Here is a 19332-nt window from a genome sequence, read left to right as displayed (position 1 = left end):
CACGGGTTAGAGTGTTTCATATTTTCTGGCTAGAAAAGGAGGATTGGCACGAAGCCTCATGCTCTGCCTTCTCACAGAACAGTTAAATGGGAGAAGATGAAAAAATTTCAACCAGCAAATCAAGTTCTGAGCCCAGCTTTGCCTGTGAAGGTCCCTCAAGGCAGCGAGAGTGTGACATCCACTCTGCTTCCCCTCAGAGTTGAGTCAAAGGAATCCCTGAGCTTCATTCCTTTGGTTTCACCATTCCACTCTTAGTAATTAATCCACTTTTCAAATTAAAAGAACGGAGCAATTAGCATTCTCCCTCGTTAGGAGCCCATTTCAAATGTCCTAGTGAAAGCTCCTACACGTTATGCTCTGCTGAATGCCAAAGATTAAATCAGAAGAAAATGAAAGCTCCCAGGCTAAGAGCCATCACTTAATATTTAGTGTCTGCAGTGCAGCCAAAAACTCCCTCTGTGCTCCTGGAGACAGGAGGATTTCAAGGGGGGGATTCACTTTATCTCCATATGGGTCTTCCAAGCAGCTCAAAACCCCAGATGTACCTTTGGCTTTGTCAGGAAGATGTCTGTACACTCAGAGCACAAGGAGAGCTGGGAACAGAACCTGTCCCACAGGAGAAACTCTTGCATATTTAAGTTTATTTCAAATAAGTGTTCAAAGGAAAAGAAAAAAACCCAATAAACCAAAAAACAAACCAAAACCAAAATAAAACAGATTTAGTATATATTTGCTTTTCTTAAAAAAAATGATTCCATGAAAGAATTTTATAGATATCTAAGTAGTAATACAGATTTTTATATACAAAATTCCATTTCAAACAATTTACTGTACAAAAGAAAGTATAAGCAACTTTTACTATTTCATGATTTCAGCAAATAATGAAAAACTCTGCTAAGTATGTGTTCAGGATATAGTTCTATCATTTACAGGAATGTCAGTATTAAGTTGGGAATACTTTCAGGTGAGTATTTACAGATTAAATCCCCCTTCAAGGACGTTCCCTAAGATTTCTCTTCAGAACAGGTAGTTCAGGTTTGTCTTTCTCCTGGATCTTTTGGGCTACCAAGGAATGAGAGGAAGAACATGTTTTCAACAAGATGTGTGGACAGAATTCTGCTTGAATTATTCCCACTCACAGTCCTTTTGCAGTCAGTGGGCCTGATCTGGTAAAACACTCACTACCAGGAATAACACTTAACGTGGGAATAAATCAGGCAGGATTTGGCCCTCCAGTAACACACTATCATAAGTTACAAATTTTAAAAATAGTGACATTCCTGCAAGTCAAAATACAACAGAAACAAGAGTTAACAAAATATAAGCCCTTTATTAATAAAAATCTTTGGTTGGATCAATATTTTAAATAAGCTTCAAGAATATTTGGTTAATACCATTTTCTTTCTTCCACATAATTTCTCTTCTGGTACCTTCTTTGGACAGACTACAGAAAAATATCAAGTTTATCACATACTTTAAAACAAATAAATATATCAAAAGCTAAATATGGCAATTTTTTTTTAAAGTTCTAGCATTAATCTTTAAATTAGTTTGGCAAAAAAAAAAAAGGAAAAGGAAAAAAGAAATAACCAACTTCTCTTGAAAACAGCCTTTTGACTTTTGGTTTTTTAACAAACCATACAGTAGTTAGACTCTAAAGAAATCTTTCCTTTTTATTTTCTTTTTTCAGTTTTATATTTGCAATGCAAGTGCCATGGACAAGACAAAGCAATAAAAGAAATTAGGTTAATTGCACCAATATTATTTGGAAGTGCAGTTTTATCGGTAGACAAAGCAAAACTAAAATGTATTATGCTTAAAAAGAGTTGTACTGATGGGGTTTAACTAGGCATGGTAGGTAAGGATTTTACACTTATACTTTAGGGAAGCTCCTTGTACAAAAGATAAGAGTATTTTAAGACAAAAGAAGAGTCCTGTAACTAACTGAAGGTCTGGTCCTGTAGCCCCAGTGCAGGCAAAACTTCCACTGAAGACAGTGAGTGGGACACGTTTTGGGTTTAACTCCTCTGGCACAGCCTCTGGGAAATGCCATTCAACAGCAGAAAAATCTGTGGGAGAAACTGGGCTGCAGAGCCTCCCTTCTCCTGCAGAGGACACAGGGCTACAGGGGAAAACCTGGCTGGGAAAGGGGATGTGCTAAAACAACAGGGAAAAGGGGATTTTCCTCAGCAACAACAGTGTCCGAGTACTGGGCAGGGCAGTGTGAGTCACTGGAGCTCCACGTGTGCTCGTTAGTTCAGGGCATTTCCCAAAATGCTCTGTGATCATCTCCCTGCCGGGAGGATCCCAAAATTGTGCTGCTGCTGCTGCCTGGCCACGAGGGGAGGGAGCTGCTGGGAACTGCAGCCTGGGGCACCGGGGTAGCTCCATCCGCATCAGTCGCTCAGTGGCAAAAAAAAAAAAAAATACTTTCCAGATTCCCTTTCCTGACGGTTCTGAAGGTCTTGGATGCACAGCAAGTTGCCACAAGTGCCCTAAACACCTGGTGTGACACTGAAGCTCTGCTTGTTTCAGGCACAGAGCTAAACCCAGTCTTGGAAAGCGAGTCAGTCTGGGAGGCTTTACGTGGGTTCTCTCCACTCTAGAGCTGATTTTGCATATAATTTGTCAAGTTACCCCATGGACCTTCAAACCTGGGTTTCCAAAAATACTTTGTTATTATTATTATTATTTTAAAATTTACCTTTTACTTCATCCATTTATTAATAGGCTAAGGTCAAATTCTCAGAGAATATCTCTAGCAAGATGTACTAAGTACCTGCATTTATTAATGCACGCCAACGTCGAGAGTGTTATCTAATGATGAAATATAAAAATTCCCTGCATTTACTGCTTGTGCAAAAGAAAAAGAACGTTACCAGAAATAGAATGTGGTCCTCCATGTCTGCAAGAAGGGCATTTCTCACAAAGATGGGAGCGAAATGGCAGCACATCCTCCAACATGCACCAGGTTGTCCATTACTCGAGTCCTGCCCTCTGTGTCTTTGTGGAATGCCCCGACATACTCAGCTCCCTCCTCCTCTACACATCCAGAGGATAGGAATGGCAGGAGGACAAGCTCCCACTGTGGCTCCTGGAGAGTCTGGGGCTGTGATTGTTACAGTTTTCACCTTTTCTCTTGTCCTTGTCTTTCCAGGTTTCGAGCATGTGCAGCTTCCCTTGCTCCTCCCTCATGAAGACCTCCACCATGAGAACCTTCTCTTTGTGGATCTGCTGACTAATGTCCTTGGGAATGTCTGGGATAATCCAGTCCACAAAGTCACTCATAAACATGACCAAGTTCTGGAAATGAAGTTGTGAGAAAATGTCAGCAAGGTCAAGTGAAAAGGGTGGCTGTGGGGAAAGGGGCTGGTTTTGGTGTACTCAGGGAGGAAGGATGAAGAAAGGACAATATTTGAGTTGGGATCAGCTGCATGTCACAAGGCTGGTGCTGAACTGAATTCACCTCAACTGCTTGCTCATGCTAGAAGTGAAAAAAAAAAAAATACCTCAGGCTCAGATCTCTGTGATGTCTGTACAAATACTGAAACAGCCACTGAGAATTCCAAAGGAAATACTGGCAGTGATAAATGGCTCAGGAGTTTTGCAGCAAGGAAGGCAGGAGCAAATGCAAGAGGTAAAGTGGCGACAGCTCGTAAAATACATTCCAATTAAATGTTTCTGATTTAAAAACCTTGATTCAAGGGAAGGAGGGGGGTGTCTTTCACAAAAAGATACATATTTTATCCAAAAAAAAAACCCCATAAATTTTTGAAACAAGTTTTTCAGGTAAGGCAAACTTAAAACACTTGTGTCACAATAACCAGCGTCACTGTTGTGATGGAATAATGTAATTTGAGGACAAATTACAATATTTTGCCTTCTTGTTCAGGTGCAACTTAAACTGCAACTGGGAAAATTTCAGAAATTTCATGTCTTGGCTAGCTCTAAAAATGATTTTGGATGAAATTTATGCTGCTTCATTGAAACTGTTGATGTCCCATGGGAGAAATTGGTGGGACTTAATTAGTATCAGCCTTGTGCTTTGCTGCTCTCTGAAGTCATTAAGTTCTTCTGCACCAAACCGGTTCAGGGAATCCCTGGGGATGGATTTTTCCGCTGAGGATATACCTGTACCTGGGTTGGTGGTACAAAGAGGGTGCTGAGGATGGGCAAATTTCTTTTGCTTTTCACAACTGTGAAAGAAGATATTTCTTTGGCCTAATAACTCATTCCCAAGGGCGGCCTGCAGTGTAACCTACCTGGAAAACTATCACAAAGGCTAATCTTGCTGCTAGGACAGCCCAGAAATCCTTTGAAATGTCATATTTGTTTTCAGACCAGGGGGGTTCTCGATAATCTTTGTATCTGCAAAACAAGACTCAGTAAATCAGTGATATCATTCAGAAATTTCAACACTGGGATAAACAATTAATACCAAGGAGTCAAACAATAAGTGGAACTGTCTAAAAGAAAGTTCACTACTACAGCATGATGCTGTAATCAACCTTTCAGAAGCAAGGCACAGCTGAAAGTCTCCCATAACCTTCAAGCTTTACTCATATTTAAAGGTCTTCCATCTTAATACCCTCTGCTTAGTACAAATAATATCAATTTTTCATAAGATGGAGTAAAATACACAGCTCAGATGATTTATTTCGTTTCAAGATAGGTAAAAGGACAACATCTATTTTTCAAACTAATTTTAAAGGCAAAAATACTGATCTCAGTAAAAACCAGTTTAAAACCACAGCATCCTGTCAATATTTTGAAAGAATTAGGGCCCCATATTTTCAAGTGATTTAAAAGTCCTTGAACTATTAAAGAACTGGTGGAATGGCAAGAAGAAAGTGCCTGGGATTAGAAAGCAAATAAACTTGGCATTTTGCTTTTAAACCATGACACTGACACTGCTGTTCAGTGAGTTCTGTGCTAAAACCTGTTTGCCAGCCTCATTCATCCTGTGCCCAGAGATCACCAGAAGGGAATCAGGAGAAAGTAAATGCAAGCAAAGGTAATACTTATATAATTTTGATTGTTTTTTTTTTTTCCTTTCATCTTAGAGTGATTTTTCTGTTTAAAGGTCATTGCAGCCAATTAACTTGCACTGTCAAATATATAAAGAATATAAATGTGATATGTATATTTATATAAATGGGATATGTATATTTATATAAAATAAAAACATTATTTTATATAAATAAATATAAATATAATATTATTATAAATAATAATATAAAATATAAATACATATAAAAATAAATATATAAAAATATTTAAAAATATATATAAAATTAATATTATTATAAAGGCAAGGGTTTTTTTTCCCTGATAAATTTCTGTAAGTTTTCACTACATGTGAAAGTCATCTTTCTTTTTTTTTCTCCCCTGGAATGTCTCTTTCCTCCTTGTTCTCTTTGCACGGACAAACAGTGAATTTAACTAATGCTAATCTCCATTTCCCAAAAGAGAAGCAGCAATTCACATTCAGGCTTTGTGATTGCTTAATATGTAAGCCAGGGTGTTCAAGACAATGGATATAAAGGCTACCAAGGTGCTAAAAAGGAACTGAAAATACAAGGGATGTAAAAATTTGCCACGTCCTCGGCCGGCTGCGAAAACACTTCGTATCATTGAAGGGAGTACCTGCATATCTGGACCTCGTAGCCAAGATCCAGGGGGTCGTTTGGAGCTGTTCCTGCTTGGAAATCGCTGACATTAAAAGAGGATAGTGTATGGTTGACGAAGCCATGCATGGTGCCATTCTCACTGTACATGTACAGGTACACGAGGCGTGGAATGAAGTCGGATGTGAATGAGATCACAAATGCCTAAGCCACAAGAGTAAAGAGTGAGCGCAATATCCAGGCACTGCTTCGTTAATAACACCCTCATTAATTGCCCAAACAACTCGTGCAACGCTGCAGCCTTCAGGGCCCTAAAAATGGGGCGTTCACTGCTGCAACGAGGCCTTGTTTGCTGCCCTGCTCTTCTGAGTCGCAGCATATCAGACGGAGTAATTCCACGCCAACTGAGATATCCGCGGATGATCCGAGCCCCCCAGAGAACGGAGCAGCTGTGCCCCCAGCACCAGAGGAGAGCTAACCCAGCACTGCTTCCCCTTGCCCCAGTCACAGCTTGTCCCTGGTGCATTGCACAAGGTCCAAGTGATTGATTTCCGAGCGCTTTTCCTGTCCTGCAAACAACCGGCAGTGAATCGACTCCTCAGGTTCTCGTTGCGCTGCAAAAGGGCCATTAATTGTGTGTGGTTTTTTAACTCCATCAAGATAAAAGGATGAGCAGACGGAGCCCAGTTTTATTTTTGTGGTCACAGAAATTGCATTTCAGTCGGTTATTTAAAATGTTTGTTTTTGTTTTTTTTTTTAAAAAAAGATTGTACAGAAAATGCACAACAGCCAATTTGGCTGAGTTCTCCATAACTTTAGCCTTCCTCATTTATCATTGTTATGAAACATTCTCAGTGGCATAAATCTCATGTACATGTGGAACAAACACAGTACAAAATGTTTTATTTATTTTATGGTAAAGAGGAATAGTACACTGACCAAAGAGGGAAAAATAACACTGACAAAGAGACTACACAGAAGAAAAGAGAAAAAACATAGAGAAATTATTTCCAAAGAAAAAGAGGAGAAATAGTAAAGACAAACTAAGGCAGAAGACCAAATAACCAAAAGAATGGTTTTGCCACAGCCCAACAGACCCCTGGGGACAAACTGAAGGGATTTTCAGTCTGGATAATGTAAAAAAAAAACCCCAAGTGAGTCTATGGACATGTGGCCATAAGCCCCACACAGTCCCTGGTTTGCTGCACTGTAAACAGCTTTTGTTTTCATCTTTCCCCAGCTGGGGTGCAAGAAGGATGATCATTGTGGATGTCTATTCCTATAGAGTACTACAGAAGCACATACATTAATATATCCAGGTGTGCTAAATTTTTCTAAGGGCTGGGATGTGGATTTTGGTGTTGAAATAAAAATATTTTCAGGGTTTTCAACACTCTCTGGGTTGGAGCATTGGGCAGATTTTCAACGGAGGGACACTGTGCTCTGAGGAGCTGAGCTGATTCTCATCTCATACCAGACCCAAAATAGCACTGAAATTAAAAAATACATCATCTTAGTGAAAGTATTTCAAAAGGAGCAAAAGTAAGCAGCCGTGGTCATATTTGTTTGAAGGGCAAAGCTGTTTTATGAAAACATTCTGGAGAAAAAGCTGCAATGACTAGCTACTATTTCATATTATTGCTACTACTATCACAACTTTAAAATAAACACTGCAGCTAATTCTCTGATAGTCCCAAAAGTTTCTAAATCATATACTTTCACTTGATTTAAGGGATTTATGCTGAAATAAAACTAATGGAGCAGAATGGAAAAGCCGGCCTACTGAATTCAAGTTTTGTTCATGCTGATCTACTTACGTTTATGATGACAGCAAGCTTTCCAATCCCTCTGAGGATGTTATACCAGATTCCTAAGGAAAGAGACAGACATGTAAATTCTGTTCTAGTCCCTAAAATTACATAAATTGCATTTTTAGTTAACAGTGTTAAGGGCACTCAAACTAGAGTTATATTTTAAATAAAAAAAGAACAAATTATAAGAAATGAATTTAATGACCCGTAAGCAAAGGGAGCCCAAATCTGTCTTCCAAAGCTATGTTTGAGCACCTGTTTTTTTGGGGTTTTTTTTTAGGTTTTCAGCTAAAAGCTTCTTTGAGGAAGAGGAAGGCAAGTGTGAGAGAGAGAGAGGAATGCTTGGCATAAAAGGGAGATGTAGGTGGCTTTACACAGGGTGATGTCCCTGGAAGACTCCTCCAGCCTGGCTTTCTGGCAGAGCACACACAAACCAGCCTGGGCAGAGCACAGAACTTCAGGAAAAGGTATGAGAGTGTCTGTGGAAGCAGGGATAGACCTCTGTTTGTGGTTACCCACTGCCTTAGGCAGGTGGAACCTTGTCCCTCTCCTGATCCTGGCAATCCCTGTGCTAAAAAACTTGTCTGCTTTGTCTGTGGCCCTCTCAGTGTGACTTCAGGATGTCTCTGAAAGAAGTGAGGTGCTTTCACCCACCGGGATCAAATTGCAGTGAATTGCAATTAACATCCTCTCAAAAACAAATTAAAAAACCCCAAACAAATCCAACCCCCACCACAACCAAAAAACCAACAACACTCTCCCCACCACCTCCACCAGCAACCCACAGCATCAAATCAGGCAGCCACAAAAAAAAACACCCCCAAAGCAAAGTCATGGCAAAGCCCTTGACAAAACACGATGTGTTCTTCAAGTTTAGGGTGATCCCAGGGCACAGGGATGAGCCCAAGGAAAAACTCTGCCTGGACAACAGCAGAATGAACCCTGAGTTTAGTAACAGGTCACAAACTTCTCTGCTCTTGTTGGCCGGCTCTGTAATAAAGACAATTATTTTATTTCTATTTTTATTTTAACGACCTTTTTTAGTCACAAATAACCAACATTTGGGAGAAACAGCTTCCTTGTCACATACACCCGGAGCTGTTGGGCCTTCCCCAGTAAGGGGGCAACTGGTCTGTACAGCAGAGCCCAGTTCCAGCCACATTCACTGCAGCTTTCACCCTTCTGATGTTCTTGCTGAGTAGGGATACATTTACTCGCAGCCTTCTGAATCTCCTCTCACTCCCAAGGGTGTTTCTGAGGCCAGTCCAGAGTTATTAAACACAGCAAGTTTTGCTTCTGCAAGAAAACTGCATTGCCGGGAAGGGCCGTTGTTGTGCAGAAGCATGTGAGATATTTTGCCACTGCATTGATTGCTTTGATCTAAAAAGTGATAATGTTTGCTTAATAAAATATTAATCTGAATTTAAAGCTCTGGTCTTCCTATTTTAAAAGCAAAGCCTCGATGAGTTATGGCGGTTCACAGCTAAGCCACAGCCTAATGTTTTGAATTTTCCTATAAATATCTTCCTGTTATTGAAACTAACTCAGCACAACAGCATCCTGCCATCAATCCAGGAATAAGCAAACAGGGATACAGCAGCAATAAGCACTTACCTATATCCTTTGCTCTCACTGCTACCGGTCTCCTCAGCTCAGTAACAAACTTTTTGGCATCCAGACGGATTTCAATGATGTTGTTCAATAAAGCAAACAAAGGTGCCAGAGGGAAGGATGCAACGAACAAAGTCACAAACCCAAACTGGATAACTGGAAAGGAAAAGAAACCCCTTCAGTGGCTGTGGGCAGTATTTACCAAATGCTTCCAGCACCACGTCAGTGCCATCCCCCAAAGTCTGACAAGATGAGAAGTTCTGGGAGATTAAATCCCATTTTCTGTGTCAGGCACAGTTTGCATGATGGCTGCTCCACTCAGGCATGGAAAGGGCCCGTTGCCACCTCGCAAAACACGAGGAAAAGTAACCAAAAGGATGGGGAAGCTCCTAAAACAATTTTTCCACGGGCAAGGCTGGCACAGGAATGACCTGAGGGAGCGGGGTTATGGCAGCAACAGTGTCAGCTCTGCCTAAACTTGCCATGTTCCACCTGGCAGGTTTTTAGCCTTCACCAATCCCACTGGAAGCTTTGGAAAGGACATGACTGATTCTCTGGGAACTGCTGGGAATAACTTGCTTCCTACAACCTGGGATGTATCTGCTTTTTGTTTGCTGAGGATGTTGCACTGATGTCATGCTCATCCTGGCACTGCCAGTGCCCCATCCTTCTCTGCCTCTGTTACTTCCAAGTGCTGATCTCAGTAACTGCATCTTTTCTTATTTTTAGGAACTGACAGCATGACCTCTTAGCCTGTAGCATTAGATTTCCATCTGTTTCAAGTGCTCTGAACATCAAGGTCACCACATATTCTAATTTGTCTCATTCAATATAAGGCATTACTTGAAAAAAAAAAAAAATTAAGTGTGATCTGTTGAGTACAGCCTGGCCTAGAGACACATCTCTCTTTCAGAAGTTAGACCAGATTTCAGAAAAAAACCCAAAGACTCTGGTGTGGAAATTACCAAATCTTAATTAAGTAATTTATTTCCTATGTAGGGTGGAGCTTGGTGATAAAATATGCCATTTAATCATTTGCATTTGAAACTTGGCAGTGACATGTCACATGGCTTGAAAGAAAATATCTACAATGTCGTGCTAAAGTAAGGGCTTGTGAACAGCAGGGAGCACAATTCAGCCCTCAAGCAGCCAGGGCTGGCTGAAACGTGCTGCAATCCAAGACTGTACACATCAGTAATTAAGTTACCCTCATGTCCACTGAATCTGCAGTTCGAAAAGCTCTGCCCTCCATCCCAATTAGTCAGAATAATTACGGCTCAAAATGCCTCCTTTCCACCCCACTCACTCATTTCCATGTATTCAGGGGTGAGCCCAGCAAAAGGCTCCAGGTTATAGTCCACTTCATAACGCTGCTTTTTTTTCATGTGCTCTTCATGGTCCAGAGAGCGCCGACGCTTTAATTTCAAGTATCGGATAAATTTCTTCATTTTTCTGAGGGAAGTGGAAATGATTCAGTTACAATTCCATCCTCTGCTCGTTTCTCAGTTATTTACATTAACAGGCACGACATTTTCATAATTCTTACATAATTTCATAACGCTTGCACTGCACTTATTTTCATAAGAACTGTGCAAGAGCCACAATATGCTAGAAGTATATTAGGTGTGTATTATAAAAGTATACATCAAAGGGGTCAGGCACTAAAATATGGTTGTAATTGAATCACTTGTTCACCATGACACCTCTTGCTAACCAGCAGGAAAGCAACAGATTGCCCAGCACTTTTCAAAGACACCTGCATTGCTGGATGCATCGTAGCAAGGATGCAGCTACTCCCAGTCACAGAAGCATGGAATCCCGGAATGGTTTGGGTTGGAAGGGACCTTAAAGCTCATCTTGTTCCATGGGCAGGGACACCTTCCCTAGAACAGGTCATTCCACTCTGCTTTGAAGCCCCCTCAGCTCCTGCTGCTCTACAAACACAGACTTACTGAAAAATCTTTCACGCAGCCTTGTGAGCCACGTTCACACCCAGGGGCAGTGGACACACACAGTGCATTGCAGGCACTGTAAAAAACACTTGTTAAAAAAAAAAAACAACAAAAAACAAAAGTCTCTACTTACGGGATGCCAATCTCAAACAAATTGTTCTGAATCAGCTGCTTGCCCAGCATGATAATACTGAGCTGGATGCACAACTCCATCAGGCAACCGCCCGGAGCACACTGGGGTGGGGAGAGGGGAAAGGACAGTCAGAACAACCTGCTGCATCCCTGGGGCGGGGGCAGAGGGTGCTCCCACCCAGCAGGATCACAGACGGGCTGGAAATGCAATTACCTCTTCCATCCGGAAAGAATGGAAAATGTAGACGTAGTCGCCTGGACGTCCGACAAATCTAGGGCACAGTGGTCAGAGTTAATATATTTTATACTTCCTGATATTTTATTCTTAGAGCAATTTATGCCACAATCCACGCCTTTGAGTGTTTGGGGCTGAAAAGCTGAAACCCTGAGCAGCCCTTGGGCATCACTCACCGGCCTTTGAAGAAGGCGACGTAGAAAATCGGGGTGTAGGCGTTGACAAATTTCAGCAGGAAAGCCTTGAAAATCAGCCTCTCTTCGAAGTTCTTGTCAGTTTTTGGCACCTCTGGAACCAATGTGACATGGGATAAAAAAGCGTTAAGGAATTATCCTACCTCCAGTACTTCAAGATCTCATGAATAGATTTTGGGAAAACATCCTTTAAACAAAGGGGTTTTTATGTATAGCCTTATATATATATGTATATATACACGTGTATCTGTACTTTTTATATACATATAAAATATAATAAATGTATTATATAATATATATGTATATATATGTATCTCTATATACTTTTTTATATATATAAAATATATTTTATAGATATTTTATGTATATATAATGCATATTAAATATATTTATATATAAAATATATATTATATATTTATATATTGTATATATATTTTATATATAATGTATATTATGTATATTTATATATAAAATATATATTATATATTTTTATATTTTTATATATTTTATATATAATGTATATAATGTATATTTATATATGAAATATGTATTTATATATAATATATATTTATATATAAAACATATATTATATATTTATATATTTTTATATATTATATATGTAATGTATATTATGTATATTTATATATAAAATATATATTTACATATAATATATATTTATATATAAAACATATATTATATATTTATATATTTTTATATATTTATATATAATGCATATTATGTATATTTATATAAAATATATATTTTTATATATAATATATTTTTATATAAATATATATTATATATTTATATATTGTATATATATCTTATATATATTTTATATATACATTATATATTCTCTCTCAATATATAAATATATATATTTATTGAGGTGATATCTATCTATATCTATCTATAATATCTCTATAATCTATACATCTATATATAAAATCTATATAATGTCTATCTATCTATATTATATCTACATCTCTTGAGGTGGGTGGTCAGTCTGTTGAGGATCCCACCATTCAGACACATCACAACAGTAATTCCAGTTTCATTCCACATCTGGCTGACCTTCACGACAACCATTTGCAGACGGATGAAAACTCACTTGAAAAGGTTCCTCAACCCTTTTTTTACCGGCGCTTTTTGGATACGACTCAAAAAGTTTTTGTTTTTCCCTTACAGTGTGTTTTTAGCACCCTCTTTCTGCACTTTTCCACATCCTCCTCGTTTAGAACCGGCCTAGCAAGTACCGGCCGAGGGCCCAAACCCACCGATCTGCGTGAGCCACCTGGCGATGCAGCCGTAGACCTCGTCCAGGATGATGATGACGACCAGGTTGATGATGACGGCGGTGGCGGTGACGGTGACGCGGACGCTGGAGCGCCCCGAGGGCGTGGAGCTGATGGCCAAGGCGGCGGCCGTGGAGATCCGGTAGATGATGACGCCGAACACGATGGCGAACGTCAGCCCGACCTGCCGGGGAGAACGGCCCGGCCTTTGGTGAGAGAGCCACCCGAAAAATGCTCCGTCTGGGACTCAGCAACAGCCTCAAATACAGGATCTCTGGGCCACATCCCAGCGCCACCCAATTCCCGCACTAAAGGCTCCCAAAAACACTTGGATGAGCTGCGGGAAGAGATCCTCCTTCGCCAGTGACTTGAGAATCACTCGGAAAAAGGGACGCGACGACGCCACAATCACGCGCAAAAGGCTTTTTTTTTAAAGGCACCCAAATGTGAACTGCTTGCTTGGTAATATCAAAAACATTAAATATTGTAAATACTGAGCACTAAATACTAAAGTACTATTTATTACTAATTAATATAAATATAAATATAAATATAAATATAAATAGTAATAGTAATTAAAAGTATTGGTGGGCTTGCTTTCAGCCCAGACACCAACAGCATCTTGATTATTAGAATTTAAAGAAATAATATATCACTAATTGCTAAATACTGAACAATAAATACTCAAATATTATCTATTACTAATTAACATAAATATAAATACTAATTTAAAAGTATTAGTGGGCTTGTTTTCAGCCCTGACATCAGCAGCCTCTTGCTTAGTAGTAATAAAAAAAATCCTATATATCACTAATAACTAAATAGTAAAATATTATCTATTACTAATGAATATAAATACTAGTTAAAAATATTAGTGGGGTTGCTTTCAGCCCTGACACACGCAGCACCTTGCTTATTAGTATTTTAAAAAATTATATACTACTAATTGCTAAATACTGAATAATAAATACTCAAATATTATCTATTACTAATTAACATAAATATCAATACTAATTAGAAGTATTAGTGGGTTTGCTTTCAGTCCTGACACCAACTGCATCTTGCTTAGCAGTATTTAAAAAAACACTATATATTGCTAATAATAGTAAAATATTATCTATTACTAATGAATATAAATACAATTAAAAGTATTAGCGGGCTTGCTTTCAGCCCTGACACCAACAGCCTCTTGCTTAATAGAATTAAAAAAAATCCTATATATCACTAATAACTAAATAGTAAAATATAATCTACTACTAATGAAAATAAATACTAGTTAAAAGTATTAGTGGGCTTGCTTTCAGCCCAGACACCAACAGCATCTTGCTTATTACTATTTAAAAAAATGATATATCACTAATTGCTAAATACTGAACAATAAATACTCAAATATTATCTATTACTAATTAACATAAATATAACATAAATATAAATACTAATTTAAAAGTATTAGTGGGCTTGTTTTCAGCCCTGACATCAGCAGCCTCTTGCTTAGTAGTATTAAAAAAAATACTATATTCACTAATAACTAAATAGTAAAATATTATCTATTACTAATTAATATAAATACTAATAAAAATTATTAGTGGGCTTGCTTTCAGGCCTGACACATGCAGCACCTTGCTTATTAGTATTTTAAAAAATTATATACTACTAATTGCTAAATACTGAATAATAAATACTAAATTATTATCTATAACTAATTAATATAAATATCAATACTAATTAGAAGTATTAGTGGGCTTGCTTTCAGCCCTGACACCAACTGCATCTTGCTTAGCAGTATTTAAAAAACCACTATATATTGCTAATAATAGTAAAATATTATCTATTACTAATGAATATAAATACAATTAAAAGTATTAGTGGGCTTGCTTTCAACCCTGATACCAACAGCATCTTGCTTAGCAGTATTTTTAAAAAATTATATATTACTAATTGCTAAGTACTGAGCACTAAATACTAAAATATTATCTATTACTAATTAATATGAATATAAATACTAATTAAAAGTATTGGCGGGCTTGCTTTCAGCCCTGACACCAACAGCATCTTGCTTAGCAGTATTAAAAAAAACCCCATATATTACTAATAACTAGATAGTAAAATATTCTCTATTACTAATTAATATAAATATAAATACTAATTAAAAGTATTAGTGGGCTTGCTTTCAACCCTGATACCAACAGCATCTTGCTTAGTAGTATTTTAAAAAAATTATATATTACTAATTGCTAAATACTGAACATTAAATTGAAAAAATATTATCTATTACTAATGAATATAAATACTAATTAAAAATATTAGTGGGGTTGCTTTCAGCCCTGACACCAACAGTATCTTGCTTAACAGTATTAAAAAGAATACTGTATATTGCTAATAACTAAATAGTAAAATATTATCTATTATTAATAAAAATAAATACAATTAAAAGTATTAGTGGGCTTGCTTTCAGCCCTGACACCAACAGCCTCTTGCTTAGTAGTATTAAAAAAAATCCTGTATATCAGTAATAACTAAATAGTAAAATATTATCTATTACTAATGAATATAATTACTAATTAAAAATATTATTGGGGTTGCTTTCAGGCCTGACACATGCAGCACCTTGCTTATTAGTATTTTTAAAAATTATATATTACTAATTGCTAAATACTGAACAATAAATACTCAAACATTATGTATTACTAATTAATATAAATACTAATACTAAAAGTATTAGTGGGCTTTCTTTCAGCCCTGACACCAACAGCATCTTGCTTAGTAGTATTAAAAAAAAATTTATATATTACTAATAACCAAATACTGAGCACTAAATAGTAAAATATTATCTATCAATAATTAACATAAATACATATTAAAATCATTAGTGGGCTTGCTTTCAGCCCTGACAGTAATAGCATATACACATGTATTTCCTCTATTAGTATAAAAAAGCCATGTTTGAAAAAAAATAGGTGTATTTCTGCTTAACTCTAACACAAGCCTTCAAATCCCTTACTCAGGCTTGTTGTGCTTTCACAATCATGAACTGAAATTAAACCTGATTAAATCAACACAATTCCTGGCAAAGTAAAATCTCACTCAGTTTTTCATTGTTTAAATGGAGGAATAATTTTAAAAGGTGGTTCTTAAAAAGGTCCTGATTCTTCGGCTGAGAACATTAGATTTGCTGCACTTCCATTCTCTAAAAATGCAAACATTAAAAAAAAAAAAAAAACCCAAAACAAAATCCCTATCCCCTAAAAAAAAAACCCAAATCAATTTAGTTTAGTCTGGAGAATTCTACTTTTGGAAAGGGCTTAAGCTTTTTTTTTTTTATCTGCCTGCCAATCTGTTCCATATCTTGAGCTATTGTCATTTCTGTCAACATTTGTTTTAAATGCTTATGCTTTATCAGCAAATGGAAGAAGGCTGTTCTCATCATTATTTTACCTTTTGCTTGAATTAAGTGCTCTGTTTGCAATTCTCCTGTTAGATGGGGTAGCTCCAAACCTGGCTGATGCATTAAAAATCCTTGCCATCAGGATTGCAACTGGCAACCTCATTTCTTTCAAAGAGTTTGGTATTAAAGTGGGGCTGTTCTCTACTTCCTGGCCACCTCCTGACAGGCTTTGTCCCATCAGTGGTGGTGGGAATCTCCATTTCTGTGCCCTCATTTTCCCCTGCCCTAATTTAGGATTCTTTTTTCTTTACTGGGAAGAGACGGCAAAGTAGAAATTCTAGAAATTCAAGCCCTTGAAAAGATTTTAGATTATGAAACAATAAAATGCTTGAGTTTTTTCACTGGGAAAAAGCCACTGTGAGCCACATCTCCACCTGATAAAGTCTCACTAATGTTTCCATCACTCCTATTGTACACAATGACTCAGTAACAAAAATTTCAGGTGCTTACCATGAAGATGATGCCAACAAAATTGGTTAGATAGGCTGGAAAACGATCCTTCCACGTCAGCTTTTCTTTATCTGTCTAAATTTTTTTTTTTTTTTTGAGGAGGGAAAAAGAAAAAAAAAAAGGCACGTTTAATGAAAAAAAAAAAAAAAAGGCAGCGTGTGATTTTGCACGTGTGACAAAACCAAAGAGGGGCAAGAAAAGGCTGGCAAAAACACAGCCAGTCAGAAGATGCAGACACAGTGTTTACAGCTACAATTCCACACAGGCAAATTGTTTACTCCAGATCCAGGTTCAAACTGGTCAAGGGCCTGCACTGGGAGTATAAATAAACCAGATTTTTTTTTTTCTGTATACTTTTTTTGAAGGAAACATGCAAATAGGCTGTCAGAAAGCATGAAGTAAGGTCTCTCTTACTGTTAAATATTTTCTTTTGCTTCCCCTAGAAAAAACTCTCCTCCTTCCTCTCTCCCTCCCCAGTTAACATTTGCAGCTTTGTAGTTGCATAACTGGCTCACTTGAAATACAGATTTAAGTATGATATGGAGTAACTCCAAGGTGAACTTATAGAGTTGACAGGGAAGATCTTTTTTGGTGTGTGGTATGAGACTTTGAATTCCTTGGATATGAGTGATTTTTAACTGTCCCCTTGGTATTCAATGGGTCACACCAACAGGAGTTAACGTGCCCACGGCAGGGGGTTGGAATGAGACTGTCTTTAAGGTCCCTTCCAACCCAAACCATCCTGTGATTCTGTGTATAAAAAGTCTCTGTGGAACTCCCTAAATCCAGTCAACCGGCCACTGTCTGAATTTGGCCCTGAAAAATTCCTTTAGAACAGTGTTGCTCATCCAGAGTCCCTCACAAACTTTGATGCCCGGAATTGTTTGGAAACACCAGAAAAAAAAAAAAAACCAAACAAGAAAAGGAACATCACAGGAGACGAATGCACACGTTGTAACGGACACAAAATTTTTAGCCAAATTCTATTTTCATGACATGCACGTTGTCTCGGGGAAGTGCAAGCAACTCTCTCAACACGTGGCCCATGCTCCACTGCAAAACAAAGTCAGCCCAGGATGGGAAATCTAAGATTAGCCATGCAGTGCCATTCCCAAGGCATGGAACAGCGTCCCAAAAGGTGCTGAAGAAACAGGGGGAGGAAGGGGAAGAAACCCAGAACTGAATGTGAATATTAAACAAAGGTTCAACAGCCAAAAAAAAAAACCAAATTGATTTGTGTCTTCCATAATTACTCATAATTTGAGTTCCTTCATAAGTTTGAATAAAAAGAACCAATTTCACCCCAGCCATGACTGTCTTAACTCTTTGTCTCCATTTGTTTGCTGTCTCTTCTGGAAAATATCGGTGCTTCTGACGGCAGCCAAAGGAAACAAGAAAGGGTCGGGCAATATGGCATTACAAAGCACTGCTCAATTAATTACACACTCTCTACTGCCTCAGCTGACACAGCACTTGAGCACAAGTGAACGCTCTTTTAGTTTGCTTAAGGCTTTGTGTTTCAGCTTTGAGTTAATAAAACACAACAACAACAGACAAATACTTTCCCCAAAGCCTTGGGGTACCTCAGGCAATCCTGCAAAGGATATTCCCTTTCTAATACAGGATTGTGACCTTCTTTTATGAAGTATAAAGAATGTCCAAAACCATTTTCCTTTAATTTTTTATTTTTTAATTGCATTTCTCTTGAAAATAATATAAGGAATTTTGGTTTAGCTTTACATATTTTTTTCTTTGATAAGATTTCCAAGTTGTCTTACAACTGTTGAATTTGAACTTTAACACACCAGATCCCAATGAAAGATAACCACCAAGTCTTTCAGAAAAAAAACAACTCCTTTTCTCACGTTTCCCAAATTAGCAACATCCAAATTGAACGCAGCCCAAAAATTTATAAATAGTCTGGTTAAAAAAACCCAAAAAACAAAACCCTCTTAATTGCTCAACTTTCATTCTTAGGGGGCTACCATTAATTAATTGTTCAATTAGTCTTTCACATTTAAGACCTGAATTCTTAATATACTCAGAAGTACAGCATGTTACGGGTTTTTAGCAGAATACAGTGAAGTCTGTATTCAAAATTGTTTACCCAGCCTATAAGAGGGCAGCAACCCAAATTTTTTCTCTTCTGCAAGGGATTTGAAAGGGATTTGATCTGCTGCAACAAAGGTATTGCACATGGCACTGAACCACTTAGAGCATCCTACAGATTAATGGGAACAAACCACTGGCAGCTCTGCAGCATCTTTTAAGAAAACGGTACTCAAGTATAAATTTAGTTTTAACACCAGCCCAATCTATATATGCTGCCCCTAAAGAGTATATTGTGTAAATGTTGTTATTGCAGTTAGTATTTTCATAGGGTTGTCATAAAACCCCTGTTTAGGGAATGGCTCCACGCTACTGTGCCACTGGCAACAGACACAGGAGAGGAAATTCTGCCAACAGGTTTGGTTTAAGCTGGAGTTTTTACTTCTCTTCTTAAAAACACAGCACATAAATGGCTAAATTCTTGCAGTTAAGGGGGGGGGGGATAACTTCTGGTAGGGTGGAACCCGGTAC

General features: G+C 37.8%; 1 protein-coding gene across 3 annotated transcripts in view; it reads right to left on the bottom strand.

Moving 5' to 3' along the window:
• Nucleotides 1-623: 623 nt before the first annotated feature.
• ANO1 (anoctamin 1) overlaps nucleotides 624-19332 on the bottom strand; it is an 80230-nt gene continuing 61521 nt past the window's right edge. For 2 of the 3 annotated variants that reach the window (XM_051776929.1, XM_051776930.1), the window contains 11 exons: nucleotides 16753-16827; nucleotides 12840-13041; nucleotides 11545-11656; nucleotides 11348-11405; nucleotides 11135-11235; nucleotides 10356-10501; nucleotides 9053-9205; nucleotides 7445-7497; nucleotides 5647-5831; nucleotides 4263-4368; nucleotides 624-3303 (listed from right to left, as the gene is read on the bottom strand). In XM_051776929.1, the coding sequence (XP_051632889.1) occupies nucleotides 3043-3303; nucleotides 4263-4368; nucleotides 5647-5831; nucleotides 7445-7497; nucleotides 9053-9205; nucleotides 10356-10501; nucleotides 11135-11235; nucleotides 11348-11405; nucleotides 11545-11656; nucleotides 12840-13041; nucleotides 16753-16827 (1452 nt within the window). In that variant the 3' untranslated portion in view covers nucleotides 624-3042. Of the gene's footprint in view, nucleotides 3304-4262; nucleotides 4369-5646; nucleotides 5832-7444; nucleotides 7498-9052; nucleotides 9206-10355; nucleotides 10502-11134; nucleotides 11236-11347; nucleotides 11406-11544; nucleotides 11657-12839; nucleotides 13042-16752; nucleotides 16828-18045; nucleotides 18124-19332 lie in introns of all 3 variants that reach the window. The other variant, XM_051776931.1, reaches the window with a different exon arrangement.

This window comes from Manacus candei, unplaced genomic scaffold (genome assembly GCF_025592945.1).
Source record: "Manacus candei isolate 608988 ecotype Guabito, Panama unplaced genomic scaffold, ASM2559294v1 h1tg000009l, whole genome shotgun sequence".
NCBI lineage: Eukaryota > Metazoa > Chordata > Aves > Passeriformes > Pipridae > Manacus > Manacus candei.
The sequence above is the reverse complement of the archived record's forward strand: the minus strand, read 5'-3'. Positions and strand labels throughout refer to the sequence as shown.